This window comes from Zosterops lateralis (assembly GCF_965231275.1).
Source record: "Zosterops lateralis genome assembly, chromosome: 1".
NCBI classification, from domain to species: domain Eukaryota; kingdom Metazoa; phylum Chordata; class Aves; order Passeriformes; family Zosteropidae; genus Zosterops; species Zosterops lateralis.
In genome coordinates, this window is record NC_139762.1 from 150746911 (window position 1) to 150761100 (window position 14190).

Below are 14190 nucleotides of genomic sequence, written 5' to 3' on the forward strand. Positions count from 1 at the left end.
CCCTCTGCTTTTACCTCACACCTGATTCCTCAGCCTCTTCCTTCTCATCATCCTTTCACTTCAATAAATTTTTTCGTGCATGAGAACCTGAGTTGCTTGCTCCTTTTTTTTGAATTCCCATGGCGCCACGTCCTCACTATGTGCAATTCTGTCACTCAAAAATTCAATTGGATGGAAAATGAGCAAAGAATATTTCCTAACAAATATATCCCCACCAGTAACAACCAACGCTGACATGGGAAACACAGAAGAGGGGGGACCTTCCAGAACATGACACAAGGCCATCACCCCATAAACAAAAGGCTTTGACACAACAACTCTGTCCTTGGCACAGTTTGGCCAAACTCACTCGATGCCAGCACGGACTGGAAAAATTCCATTTGCAGCAGCACTCTTGAGTCCTCCCAGCAAAGAGAGGAACAAAAGCATCCACTTGAACAGCAACTCGGGAAAGCAAATGCTTCCATCCCCTCTGCTCTAGCAGGCCCAGCAGGAGCAGCATTTCCAGCACTATCATCACTTCACTTTGGAGGCTCCTAGGAGAGGGAACCCATCATCTCCTATACTCTACGACCAGTCACAACCTCAGAAAAAAAAAAAAATCTGCCCTCCTTAGCCCACGGAAGTCCATCTGTTTTCTCCTGTGTATATGTACAGTGCTGAGATGAGCGGAGCTCCCACACGCTTGTTACCCCCCCCAGCCCAGCCTTGTCTCCTCAGGGTCCCAGCTCTCTCAGTCTCGCCTCCAGCAAAGATCCACCAGCCCTTGCGCTATCTGGAGGCCCTCAAGTGCTCTTCATCCACTCCCCCATTTGTCATTCTGCACATGTGGAGGCCACAACTGTCCACACCACCCCATATGAGACCTCACCTGTTCTCTAAAGAGAGCAAGGGCCACCTCTCCCAACTTCATGTCAACAATCTTCACAAATCTGTCTTGAACACGGCTGACATCCTTTCAAGTAAATCTCCACTGTCACCTTGCGGCTTCTTTGCTCTCTACCCGGCTCTTTGCAAACACTTAGTCCACAGCATGACGTAGGGGCCAGTGCCATTCCTGCCCAGACGCAGAACTTCACATTTGACACTGTTAAAATGCAGGAGATTCCTTTAACCCCTAGACTCCAGAACACTCGGACTGGTGCAACAACCAAGTGTGGCTTCAAACACTCCACCGTCTGCCAACTTGCTGAGGGAGAAACTCTCCTACTGCCCACATGTGAAATGAGAGTCCAGGCCCTCACAGCTGGCACAGATGGAAAGCCCAGAGCAGCTGGACCTGCCTGGGAGACTTTGGGACCCCTCTAAAGACTACACCCATAAACCCAAACTCGGGAGTTCTACAGGCTGACCTCAAGGATGACACCCCACCTCCCCAAATCCTGGTCACCTCTTTGGTCCCCGTTGACACACACCATCAACACCAGAGTTTGGTTTCAAATACACATTAAAGGAAGAATGACTGCAATGGAAGGGACAGCTCCTCATGCACAGCGCAGCCGCAAAGCCCAGACCAGCCTGACACGGCTCCCATGGAATGGGGCCCCGCTTCACAACACACCCACCAACTAAACGACATAAGGGCCACAAAATGACTGATGACACCCATATTGGTTTTAGGATTTTCTTGTATATTTTGGTTTCTCTGACACACATTTTCAATGCCAATCCTCCCAAATACCAACTCTCACTTTAAAGCTGCCGCCAAGGTCAGATGGACATGGCTTCAAGAGCCGGACACGACACTGCAGGGTTGTGTGCAGGAAAATACTCCCCACATCATGACTCACAATCACTGGCCAGACAAAACTGATGATATCATTTCTGCTCACGTGCCTTTACAGAGTACCAAGGTCAAACCCCTTTTTCAGAAATGCAAATGTCTGCAGTTCCTTCAACTGTCCCGCAAGTCTTTGTGTTATCCTTCTCCAGTTTTCCTGTCTCAGTTTCACACAGAGACCAGCAATGGCACCCCAGAGTGTGACCTTGCTGGGCCCAGCTGAGACGAGCCCTACGGCTGAACCAACACAAGATATTGGACAGCAGGGGAGGCATCACAGGGATGGCTTCCCATATCCAGCAAGAAACGCTTGGCACAGGGACAAGTTTACAATAATGGCAATGGGACAGGGAAGGTAAGAATGTGATGGAAGGGAACACCCATCACCCCCAGAAGTGCTGCATAGCCCAGACGAGCTTGACATGGCTGTGGGGGAATGAAGACCCTCTTCTGCACAAGACATCCACAAACCACAGCACACCAGGCCCATGGGGTGATTTCACTGATGACACCCCACTGTCCAAAGCCCTGGTCATGTCCACAGCCCTCCCAAAAAGCATCATCATCAACCGTCTTTGGTCTCTAATACTTGCATTTCAAAGTTGCCGCCAAGGTCACATGGATAGGGACTCAAAAGTAGGACATGACACTGCAGAGTTGTGGGAAGCAAAACACTCTTGACTGCAGGACTCACCACTCTGAGCCACCAAGGAACTGTGGCCTGCAAAATGCCCCAAGGCCATGGGACAAGGCTGTCCCGCCCCTCCACGACCAGCATAAAAGCTGGCCCAGAGCCTCTGTCCCTCACACACTTCTCCTCACACCTTCTCCTCCAGCTCCTGCCAACAACAAGGTGAGCCTCAAACCGCTGACCCTCCTGCTCCTTGAATCCCTGATCCTCCTACTCCTCAAAGCTCTGCCGTCTCTCCTCCAGCACACTTGGTGCCAGCCTCTGCAGCCACCACCCCTCCCCACAGCCCCATACCAGCCTCTACACTCCTTCATAGTCCTGACACACTGCCCCACCCATTGTACCCCCTCACCACAGCCCTGCCTCACCCCCCTCTCTTCCAGGGACCCTCCACACCACACCCATGGCCTGCAACAACCTCTGCACTCCCTGCGGACCCACCCCGCTGGCCAACAGCTGCAACGAGCCCTGTGCCCTGCAATGCCAGGATTCCCGTGTCATCATCAACCCTTCCCCTGTGCTGGTCACCCTGCCAGGACCCATCATGACCTCCTTCCCCCAGAGCACCGTCGTCGGATCCACCTCCTCGGCTGCCGTGGGCACTGAACTCAGTGCCCAGGGACAGCCCGTCTCTGGGGGATTTGGCTTTGGCCTTGGCTACGGCCTGGGCTATGGCTACGGCCTGGGCTGCTACGGCAGAAGGGGCTGCAACACCTGCTGAAAACCCTCAGCACCACCCCTGACACCACCAGCTCAGGACGCAGGCAACAGCTCCTGCCAGCAAAGCACCTCGGCTGATGCTCCCTCTGCTTTTACCTCACACCTGATTCCTCAGCCTCTTCCTTCTCATCATTCTTTCACTTCAATAAATTTTTTCGTGCATGAGAACCTGAGTTGCTTGCTCCTTTTTTTTGAATTCCCATGGCGCCACGTCCTCACTATGTGCAATTCCGTCACTCAACAATTCAATTGGATGGAAAAGGAGCAAAGAATATTTCCTAACAAATATATCCCCACCAGTAACAACCAACGCTGACATGGGAAACACAGAAGAGGGGGGACCTTCCAGAACATGACACAAGGCCATCACCCCGTAAACAAAAGGCTTTGACACAACAATTCTGTCCTTGGCACAGTTTGGCCAAACTCACTCGATGCCAGCACGGACTGGAAAAATTCCATTTGCAGCAGCACTCTTGAGTCCTCCCAGCAAAGAGAGGAACAAAAGCATCCACTTGAACAGCAACTCGGGAAAGCAAATGCTTCCATCCCCTCTGCTCTAGCAGGCCCAGCAGGAGCAGCATTTCCAGCACTATCATCACTTCACTTTGGAGGCTCCTAGGAGAGGGAACCCATCATCTCCTAGACTCTACGACCAGTCACAACCTCAGAAAAAAAAAAAAAAAATCTGCCCTCCTTAGCCCACGGAAGTCCATCTGTTTTCTCTTGTGTATATGTACAGTGCTGAGATGAGCGGAGCTCCCACACGCTTGTTACCCCCCCAGCCCAGCCTTGTCTCCTCAGGGTCCCAGCTCTCTCAGTCTCGCCTCCAGCAAAGATCCACCAGCCCTTGCACTATCTGGAGGCCCTCAAGTGCTCTTCATCCACTCCCCCATTTGTCATTCTGCACATGTGGAGGCCACAACTGTCCACACCACCCCATATGAGACCTCACCTGTTCTCTAAAGAGAGCAAGGGCCACCTCTCCCAACTTCATGTCAACAATCTTCACAAATCTGCCTTGAACACGGGTGACATCCTTTCAAGTAAATCTCCACTGGGACCTTGCGGCTTCTTTGCTCTCCACCCGGCTCTTTGCAAACACTTAGTCCACAGCATGACGTAGGGGCCAGTGCCATTCCTGCCCAGACGCAGAACTTCACATTTGACACTGTTAAAATGCAGGAGATTCCTTTAACCCCTAGACTCCAGAACACTCGGACTGCTGGAACAACCAAGTGCGGTTTAAAACACTCCACCGTCTGCCAACTTGCTGAGGGAGAAACTCTCCTACTGCCCACATGTGAAACGAGAGTCCAGGCCCTCACAGCTGGCACAGATGGAAAGCCCAGACCAGCTGGACCTGCCTGTGAGACTTTGGGACCCCTCTAAAGACTACACCCATAAACCCAAACTCGTCAGTTCTACAGGCTGACCTCAATGATGACACCCCACCTCCCCAAATCCTGGTCACCTCTTTGGTCCCCGTTGACACACGCCATCAACACCAGAGTTTGGTCTCAAATACACGTTAAAGGAAGAATGACTGCAATGGAAGGGACAGCTCCTCATGCACAGCGCAGCCGCAAAGCCCAGACCAGCCTGACACGGCTCCCATGGAATGGGGCCCCGCTTCACAACACACCCACCAACTAAATGACATAAGGGCCACAAGATGACTGATGACACCCATATTGGTCTTAGGATTTTCTTGTATATTTTGGTTGCTCTGACACACATTTTCAATGCCAATCCTCCCAAATACCAACTCTCACTTTAAAGCTGCCGCCAAGGTCAGATGGACATGGCTTCAAGAGCCGGACACGACACTGCAGGGTTGTGTGCAGGAAAATACTCCCCACATCATGACTCACAATCACTTGCCAGACAAAACTGATGATATAATTTCCGCTCACGTACCTTTACAGAGTACCAAGGTCAAACCCCTTTTTCAGAAATGCCAATGTCTGCAGTTCCTTCAACTGTTCCGCAAGTCTTTGTCTTATCCTTCTCCAGTTTTCCTGTCTCAGTTTCACACAGAGCCCAGCAATGGCACCCCAGAGTGTGACCTTGCTGGGCCCAGCTGAGACGAGCCCTACGGCTGAACCAACACAAGATATTGGACAGCAGGGGAGGCATCACAGGGATGGCTTCCCATATCCAGCAAGAAACGCTTGGCACAGGGACAAGTTTACAATAATGGCAATGGGACAGGGAAGGTAAGAATATGATGGAAGGGAACACCCATCACCCCCAGAAGTGCTGCATAGCCCAGACGAGCTTGACATGGCTGTGGCCAAATTAGGACCCTCTGCACAAGACATCCACAAACCACAGCACACCAGGGCCATGGGATGACTTCACTGATGACACGCCGCTCTAAAGAGCTCTTGTCACGTCTACAGCCCTCCCAAAAAGCATCATCATCAACCGTCTTTGGTCTCTGATACTTGCATTTCAAAGTTGCCGCCAAGGTCACATGGATAGGGACTCAAAAGTAGGACATGACACTGCAGAGTTGTGGGAAGCAAAACACTCTTGACTGCAAGACTCACCACTCTGAGCCACCAAGGAACTGTGGCCTGCAAAATGCCCCAAGGCCATGGGACAAGGCTGTCCTGCCCCTCCACGACCAGCATAAAAGCTGGCCCAGAGCCTCTGTCCCTCACACACTTCTCCTCACACCTTCTCCTCCAGCTCCTGCCAACAACAAGGTGAGCCTGAAACCGCTGACCCTCCTGCTCCTTGAATCCCTGATCCTCCTACTCCTCAAAGCTCTGCCGTCTCTCCTCCAGCACACTCGGTGCCAGCCTCTGCAGCCCTCACCCCTCCCCACAGCCCCATACCAGCCTATACACTCCCTCATAGTCCTGACACACTGCCCCACCCATTGTACCCCCTCACCACAGCCCTGCCTCACCCCCCTCTCTTCCAGGGACCCTCCACACCGCACCCATGGCCTGCAACAACCTCTGCACTCCCTGCGGACCCACCCCGCTGGCCAACAGCTGCAACGAGCCCTGTGCCCTGCAATGCCAGGATTCCCGTGTCATCATCAACCCTTCCCCTGTGCTGGTCACCCTGCCAGGACCCATCATGACCTCCTTCCCCCAGAGCACCGTCGTCGGATCCACCTCCTCGGCTGCCGTGGGCACTGAACTCAGTGCCCAGGGACAGCCCGTCTCTGGGGGATTTGGCTTTGGCCTTGGCTACGGGCTGGGCTATGGCTACGGCCTGGGAGGCCTGGGCTGCTATGGCAGAAGGGGCGGCTACATCTGCTGAGGGCCCTCAGCACCACTCCTGACACCATCAGCTCAGGGCTCTGGCAACAGCTCCTGCCAGCAAAGCACCTCAGCTGATGGTCCCTCTACTTCTACCTCACACCAGATCCTTTCAAATACTTTCTCCTGTTCCTTTCTTTTTGGGGAATTTTTTGCCTCAATAAAGCTTTCCTGCATCAAAGCATGACGCGTGTCCTCTTCTTGGTGAATTCCAATGGTCACACCTCCTCATCCAACACAGTGCTGGGAATAAACAAACTATTGCTGTGAATACAAAAAGGGTCTCAACACCTTTCTTAGAAAATACATCACAACCTGAAACAATCAGGACTGGCATGGGAAGCAGCGATTGAGGGGAGACACAAGCCCAACACCTACTACAGCAGAATTTTTGACACAACAAATCTCTCTGGCTCATGGCTCTCTCTGGCTCATGGCTCTCTCCAAGTCTCTCTGTGCCCGAACACACTTGAGAACCTCTCTTCCCAGCAGGAAGAACCTTCCCCACAAAAATAGGAAGAACATCATCCAATTAGGCAGCAAGACTGGAGTGCAATTGCTTCCTTCTCTTCTGCTCGATCATAGACAGCAAGAGCTGGACTTCCAGGACCTTGGACAGGTCAGTCTTGTCAGTCCCAGGACAACTACTCCCCAGCTTTTACTCCAGGACAAGCCTCACACTGAAAAAGGCTTGTCTGCCTTGCCCATGGAATTCCAGCTGTTTGCAATTGAGCCCTTGCCCTCTTTGTCCTGCACATGTGAACTGCTGAGAACAGTCAGGATCTCTCAACTTCATTCTCTGCCATCAGAGATTTGCACACACTGATTTGCACACACTGATGACACCCTCCTGTCCAGCCTTGTCTCCTGGCAGTCCCAGGTCTCACAGTCTCTCCTCTGGGAAAGACCCTCCAGCCCCTTAAGAATCTTTCTGGCCCTGAACTGGTTTTCTTTCACCAAATCGACTTCATTTACATGTGGGAAGCCCAGAGCTGCTCACAACACCTCACATGGGACCTCATCATTGCTCAGGAGACAGCAAGAGTCACCTCCCTCGGATTCATCACAACACCTTTCCCAATCCTGACCTAAAGACTTGGGGTCCCTTTTCCCACAATGCTACAGGGCCACCTCCTGCTCCATTTCTTCAAGCACAAGGACGATTTCATAGAAGAAAACAGTTCTCATATTTGATAGACATACATTCCTTCCTATCCAGGATGGCTGCTCCAAAGAAACAGCACTTGGCAGATGCCCTTGGTGAGCTCCAGCAGATGTCCAGCACCAGTCAGATTTTCAGGGTTGGCCAAAAGGCTCCAACTCCTGGTCTACAGCACTGGGGACTTGCTGCCATCTGGACTTTGGGGCAGGGGCCACAAGCCTCCAGGTCCAGCCCTTCACACCTTTCTCAGGCCACCCCGCTGGGCACAGACACAACCTGGACTCCCCTGTGTTTGTTTTGAGGATCATGTAATGCTCACCACCAACAACGTTCCAAATCCTCATTCAATCACAAGTGGCCCCAGCCCTTTGCACTCAGCCTAAGGAAACCACTAGCTCACCCTGGATATCAAAATCTTCCAAGCAGGAGATATCCACAGTGCACAGTGACCAGGAAAGGTCAGGTCTAGTGTCAGGCTTAGGCACGTGGGATCAAGGTGAGGAGCAATGGAATGGGAGGGAAGGGGCAACAGCTCCAGCACAGCTGCAAATCCCAGAGCAGCCTGACAGGCCTGGGAGAGAATGGGGCCCCTCTTCACAACAGACCCACAAACCACAGCACACCAGTGAGTGCCACAGGGTGATTTCACTGATGACACCACACCCCTCCTAAATTTTGGTTGTTTATTTGCCCTGGCCTAATGCCAGTCTTCCATGCAAACCCTCTCAAACACCAACTTGCACTTAAAGCTGCTGTCAAGGTTAGATGGACAAGGCCTCAAGAGCAGGGAATCATAGAATTTCATGAAGAAATGCCCATACCGTGAAAAAGAAGGAAAGAGGAGCATGCTGAGCATCAGGCAGTAATTAATGGTTTTGCTATGGGGAACATAGTATTAAGACTTAAGGGATGTAAGAGATGAAACCTTACAGCTTGAATGCACAGAAACAGAACTGAAGTCACTGACCAGCCATGATATAAAAGGGAGCTACACCATTTGATGCTGGGCTTTTTTGGTTTGTTAATGATATTAGGAAATACATTTAAAATGAAAGAGTTAATTCTCATGTAATTTTCCAAAATCCAAATGGACCCTAAAAATGAAGAAACAAATCCCTCCTGACCACTACCTGGTTTTCCAGTTTCTGTCTCTTGATCTCATTCAAGACACAAAAGGATGAGCCCTTCACAAGGCACTGGAAAACCACAGCAGAGGAAAGCCACAAAATTACCTCACTGATGACATAACACTTCTCCTGGGCTCTGCTTGTTTATTCAGCCCTCTCTGACACACATCAAACAATCAAAACCTCCCAAACACCAACTTATTCATGCTGCTGCCAAGGTCAGATGGACACAGCGTCAAGAGCAGGACATGACAGTGCAGAGGCAGGGGAAGGAAAACACTCCTTGCCTCATGACTAACAACCTTGGCCCGGCAAGAGCTGCTGCCCTAAAAAATGCCCCAAGGCCATGGGACAAGGCTGTCCCGCCCCTCCACGACCAGCATAAAAGCTGGCCCAGAGCCTCTGTCCCTCACACACTTCTCCTCACACCTTCTGCTCCTGAGAACCAGGTGAGCCTCAAACCCCTGGCCCCTCCAGCTTCGGTCTCCACGGCCCTTCTCTTCCAGAATTCTTACCACTACCTTCTGCACCCCTCACAACTCACTACAGCCTCACAACAGCCTCCACACTCTCTCACACTCCTAACAGCCCTGCCTCACTCCCCTCTCTTCCAGGGACCCTCCACACCACACCCATGGCCTGCAACAACCTCTGCACTCCCTGCGGACCCACCCCGCTGGCCAACAGCTGCAACGAGCCCTGTGCCCTGCAATGCCAGGATTCCCGTGTCATCATCAACCCTTCCCCTGTGCTGGTCACCCTGCCAGGACCCATCATGACCTCCTTCCCCCAGAGCACCGCCGTCGGATCCACCTCCTCGGCTGCCGTGGGCACTGAACTCAGTGCCCAGGGACAGCCCGTCTCTGGGGGATTTGGCTTTGGCCTTGGCTACGGCCTGGGCTATGGCTACGGCCTGGGCTGCTACGGCAGAAGGGGCTGCAACACCTGCTGAAGACCCTCAGCACCACCCCTGACACCACCAGCTCAGGACGCAGGCAACAGCTCCTGCCAGCAAAGCACCTCGGCTGATGCTCCCTCTGCTTTTACCTCACACCTGATTCCTCAGCCTCTTCCTTCTCATCATCCTTTCACTTCAATAAATTTTTTCGTGCATGAGAACCTGAGTTGCTTGCTCCTTTTTTTTCAATTCCCATGGCGCCACGTCCTCACTATGTGCAATTCCGTCACTCAACAATTCAATTGGATGGAAAATGAGCAAAGAATATTTCCTAACAAATTTATCCCCACCAGTAACAACCAATGCTGACATGGGAAACACAGAAGAGGGGGGACCTTCCAGAACATGACACAAGGCCATCACCCCGTAAACAAACGGCTTTGACACAACAATTCTGTCCTTGGCACAGTTTGGCCAAACTCACTCGATGCCAGCACGGACTGGAAAAATTCCATTTGCAGCAGCACTCTTGAGTCCTCCCAGCAAAGAGAGGAACAAAAGCATCCACTTGAACAGCAACTCGGGAAAGCAAATGCTTCCATCCCCTCTGCTCTAGCAGGCCCAGCAGGAGCAGCATTTCCAGCACTATCATCACTTCACTTTGGAGGCTCCTAGGAGAGGGAACCCATCATCTCCTAGACTCTACGACCAGTCACAACCTCAGAAAAAAAAAAAAAATCTGTCCTCCTTAGCCCATGGAAGTCCATCTGTTTTCTCTTGTGTATATGTACAGTGCTGAGATGAGCGGAGCTCCCACACGCTTGTTACCCCCCCAGCCCAGCCTTGTCTCCTCAGGGTCCCAGCTCTCTCAGTCTCGCCTCCAGCAAAGATCCACCAGCCCTTGCGCTATCTGGAGGCCCTCAAGTGCTCTTCATCCACTCCCCCATTTGTCATTCTGCACATGTGGAGGCCACAACTGTCCACACCACCCCATATGAGACCTCACCTGTTCTCTAAAGAGAGCAAGGGCCACCTCTCCCAACTTCATGTCAACAATCTTCACAAATCTGTCTTGAACACGGGTGACATCCTTTCAAGTAAATCTCCACTGTCACCTTGCGGCTTCTTTGCTCTCTACCCGGCTCTTTGCAAACACTTAGTCCACAGCATGACGTAGGGGCCAGTGCCATTCCTGCCCAGACGCAGAACTTCACATTTGACACTGTTAAAATGCAGGAGATTCCTTTAACCCCTAGACTCCAGAACACTCGGACTGCTGGAACAACCAAGTGTGCCTTAAAACACTCCACCCTCTGCCAACTTGCTGAGGGAGAAACTCTCCTACTGCCCACATGTGAAATGAGAGTCCAGGCCCTCACAGCTGGCACAGATGGAAAGCCCAGACCACCTGGACCTGCCTGGGAGACTTTGGGACCCCTCTAAAGACTACACCCATAAACCCAAACTCGTGAGTTCTACAGGCTGACCTCAATGATGACACCCCACCTCCCCAAATCCTGGTCACCTCTTTGGTCCCCGTTGACACACACCATCAACACCAGAGTTTGGTTTCAAATACACGTTAAAGGAAGAATGACTGCAATGGAAGGGACAGCTCCTCATGCACAGCGCAGCTGCAAAGCCCAGACCAGCCTGACACGGCTCCCATGGAATGGGGCCCCGCTTCACAACACACCCACCAACTAAACGACATAAGGGCCACAAAATGACTGATGACGCCCATATTGGTCTTAGGATTTTCTTGTATGTTTTGGTTGCTCTGACACACATTTTCAATGCCAATCCTCCCAAATACCAACTCTCACTTTAAAGCTGCCGCCAAGGTCAGATGGACATGGCTTCAAGAGCCGGACACGACACTGCAGGGTTGTGTGCAGGAAAATACTCCCCACATCATGACTCACAATCACTGGCCAGACAAAACTGATGATATCATTTCCGCTCACGTACCTTTACAGAGTACCAAGGTCAAACCCCTTTTTCAGAAATGCCAATGTCTGCAGTTCCTTCAACTGTTCCGCAAGTCTTTGTCTTATCCTTCTCCAGTTTTCCTGTCTCAGTTTCACACAGAGCCCAGCAATGGCACCCCAGAGTGTGACCTTGCTGGGCCCAGCTGAGACGAGCCCTACGGCTGAACCAACACAAGATATTGGACAGCAGGGGAGGCATCACAGGGATGGTTTCCCATATCCAGCAAGAAACGCTTGGCACAGGGACAGGTTTACAATAATGGCAATGGGACAGGGAAGGTAAGAATGTGATGGAAGGGAACACCCATCACCCCCAGAAGTGCTGCATAGCCCAGACGAGCTTGACATGGCTGTGGCCAAATGAGGACCCTTTGCACAAGACATCCACAAACCACAGCACACCAGGGCCATGGGATGACTTCACTGATGACACGTCGCTCTAAAGAGCTCTTGTCACGTCTACAGCCCTCCCAAAAAGCATCATCATCAACCGTCTTTGGTCTCTAATACTTGCATTTAAAAGTTGCCGCCAAGGTCACATGGATAGGGACTCAAAAGTAGGACATGACACTGCAGAGTTGTGGGAAGCAAAACACTCTTGACTGCAAGACTCACCACTCTGAGCCACCAAGGAACTGTGGCCTGCAAAATGCCCCCAGGCCATGGGACAAGGCTGTCCCGCCCCTCCACGACCAGCATAAAAGCTGGCCCAGAGCCTCTGTCCCTCACACACTTCTCCTCACACCTTCTCCTCCAGCTCCTGCCAACAACAAGGTGAGCCTCAAACCGCTGACCCTCCTGCTCCTTGAATCCCTGATCCTCCTACTCCTCAAAGCTCTGCCGTCTCTCCTCCAGCACACTCGGTGGCAGCCTCACCCCTCCCCACAGCCCCATACCAGCCTATACACTCCCTCATAGTCCTGACACACTGCCCCACCCATTGTACCCCCTCACCACAGCCCTGCCTCACCCCCCTCTCTTCCAGGGACCCTCCACACCACACCCATGGCCTGCAACAACCTCTGCACTCCCTGCGGACCCACCCCGCTGGCCAACAGCTGCAACGAGCCCTGTGCCCTGCAATGCCAGGATTCCCGTGTCATCATCAACCCTTCCCCTGTGCTGGTCACCCTGCCAGGACCCATCATGACCTCCTTCCCCCAGAGCACCGTCGTCGGATCCACCTCCTCGGCTGCCGTGGGCACTGAACTCAGTGCCCAGGGACAGCCCGTCTCTGGGGGATTTGGCTTTGGCCTTGGCTACGGCCTGGGCTATGGCTACGGCCTGGGCTGCTACGGCAGAAGGGGCTGCAACACCTGCTGAAGACCCTCAGCACCACCCCTGACACCACCAGCTCAGGACGCAGGCAACAGCTCCTGCCAGCAAAGCACCTCGGCTGATGCTCCCTCTGCTTTTACCTCACACCTGATTCCTCAGCCTCTTCCTTCTCATCATCCTTTCACTTCAATAAATTTTTTCGTGCATGAGAACCTGAGTTGCTTGCTCCTTTTTTTTCAATTCCCATGGCGCCACGTCCTCACTATGTGCAATTCCGTCACTCAACAATTGAATTGGATGGAAAATGAGCAAAGAATATTTCCTAACAAATATATCCCCACCAGTAACAACCAATGCTGACATGGGAAACACAGAAGAGGGGGGACCTTCCAGAACATGACACAAGGCCATCACCCCGTAAACAAAAGGCTTTGACACAACAATTCTGTCCTTGGCACAGTTTGGCCAAACTCACTCGATGCCAGCACGGACTGGAAAAATTCCATTTGCAGCAGCACTCTTGAGTCCTCCCAGCAAAGAGAGGAACAAAAGCATCCACTTGAACAGCAACTCGGGAAAGCAAATGCTTCCATTCCCTCTGCTCTAGCAGGCCCAGCAGGAGCAGCATTTCCAGCACTATCATCACTTCACTTTGGAGGCTCCTAGGAGAGGGAACCCATCATCTCCTAGACTCTACGACCAGTCACAACCTCAGAAAAAAAAAAAAAAAATCTGCCCTCCTTAGCCCACGGAAGTCCATCTGTTTTCTCTTGTGTATATGTACAGTGCTGAGATGAGCGGAGCTCCCACACGCTTGTTACCCCCCCAGCCCAGCCTTGTCTCCTCAGGGTCCCAGCTCTCTCAGTCTCGCCTCCAGCAAAGATCCACCAGCCCTTGCACTATCTGGAGGCCCTCAAGTGCTCTTCATCCACTCCCCCATTTGTCATTCTGCACATGTGGAGGCCACAACTGTCCACACCACCCCATATGAGACCTCACCTGTTCTCTAAAGAGAGCAAGGGCCACCTCTCCCAACTTCATGTCAACAATCTTCACAAATCTGCCTTGAACACGGGTGACATCCTTTCAAGTAAATCTCCACTGGGACCTTGCGGCTTCTTTGCTCTCCACCCGGCTCTTTGCAAACACTTAGTCCACAGCATGACGTAGGGGCCAGTGCCATTCCTGCCCAGACGCAGAACTTCACATTTGACACTGTTAAAATGCAGGAGATTCCTTTAACCCCTAGACTCCAGAACACT

At 52.1% G+C, this 14190-nt stretch overlaps 4 protein-coding genes across 4 annotated transcripts; all 4 read left to right on the forward strand.

The window, feature by feature from the left end:
• Positions 1 to 2874: 2874 nt before the first annotated feature.
• LOC310917982 (feather beta keratin-like) lies at positions 2875 to 3192 on the forward strand (the record flags this gene model as incomplete). Its single annotated transcript, XM_083876636.1, has 1 exon — positions 2875 to 3192. The coding sequence occupies one exon, from the start codon at positions 2875 to 2877 to the stop codon at positions 3190 to 3192; it is 318 nt and encodes a 105-aa protein (XP_083732762.1).
• Positions 3193 to 6146: 2954 nt separating this feature from the next.
• Positions 6147 to 6473, forward strand: LOC310913160 (feather beta keratin-like; the record flags this gene model as incomplete). Its single annotated transcript, XM_083868305.1, has 1 exon — positions 6147 to 6473. One exon carries the CDS (start codon positions 6147 to 6149, stop codon positions 6471 to 6473), a length of 327 nt encoding a protein of 108 aa, XP_083724431.1.
• Positions 6474 to 9395: 2922 nt separating this feature from the next.
• Positions 9396 to 9713, forward strand: LOC310911522 (feather beta keratin-like; the record flags this gene model as incomplete). The annotated part of the gene is made up of 1 exon (XM_083865152.1): positions 9396 to 9713. One exon carries the CDS (start codon positions 9396 to 9398, stop codon positions 9711 to 9713), a length of 318 nt encoding a protein of 105 aa, XP_083721278.1.
• A 2942-nt stretch (positions 9714 to 12655) lies between these two features.
• LOC310918238 (feather beta keratin-like) lies at positions 12656 to 12973 on the forward strand (the record flags this gene model as incomplete). Its single annotated transcript, XM_083877086.1, has 1 exon — positions 12656 to 12973. One exon carries the CDS (start codon positions 12656 to 12658, stop codon positions 12971 to 12973), a length of 318 nt encoding a protein of 105 aa, XP_083733212.1.
• Positions 12974 to 14190: the final 1217 nt, after the last annotated feature.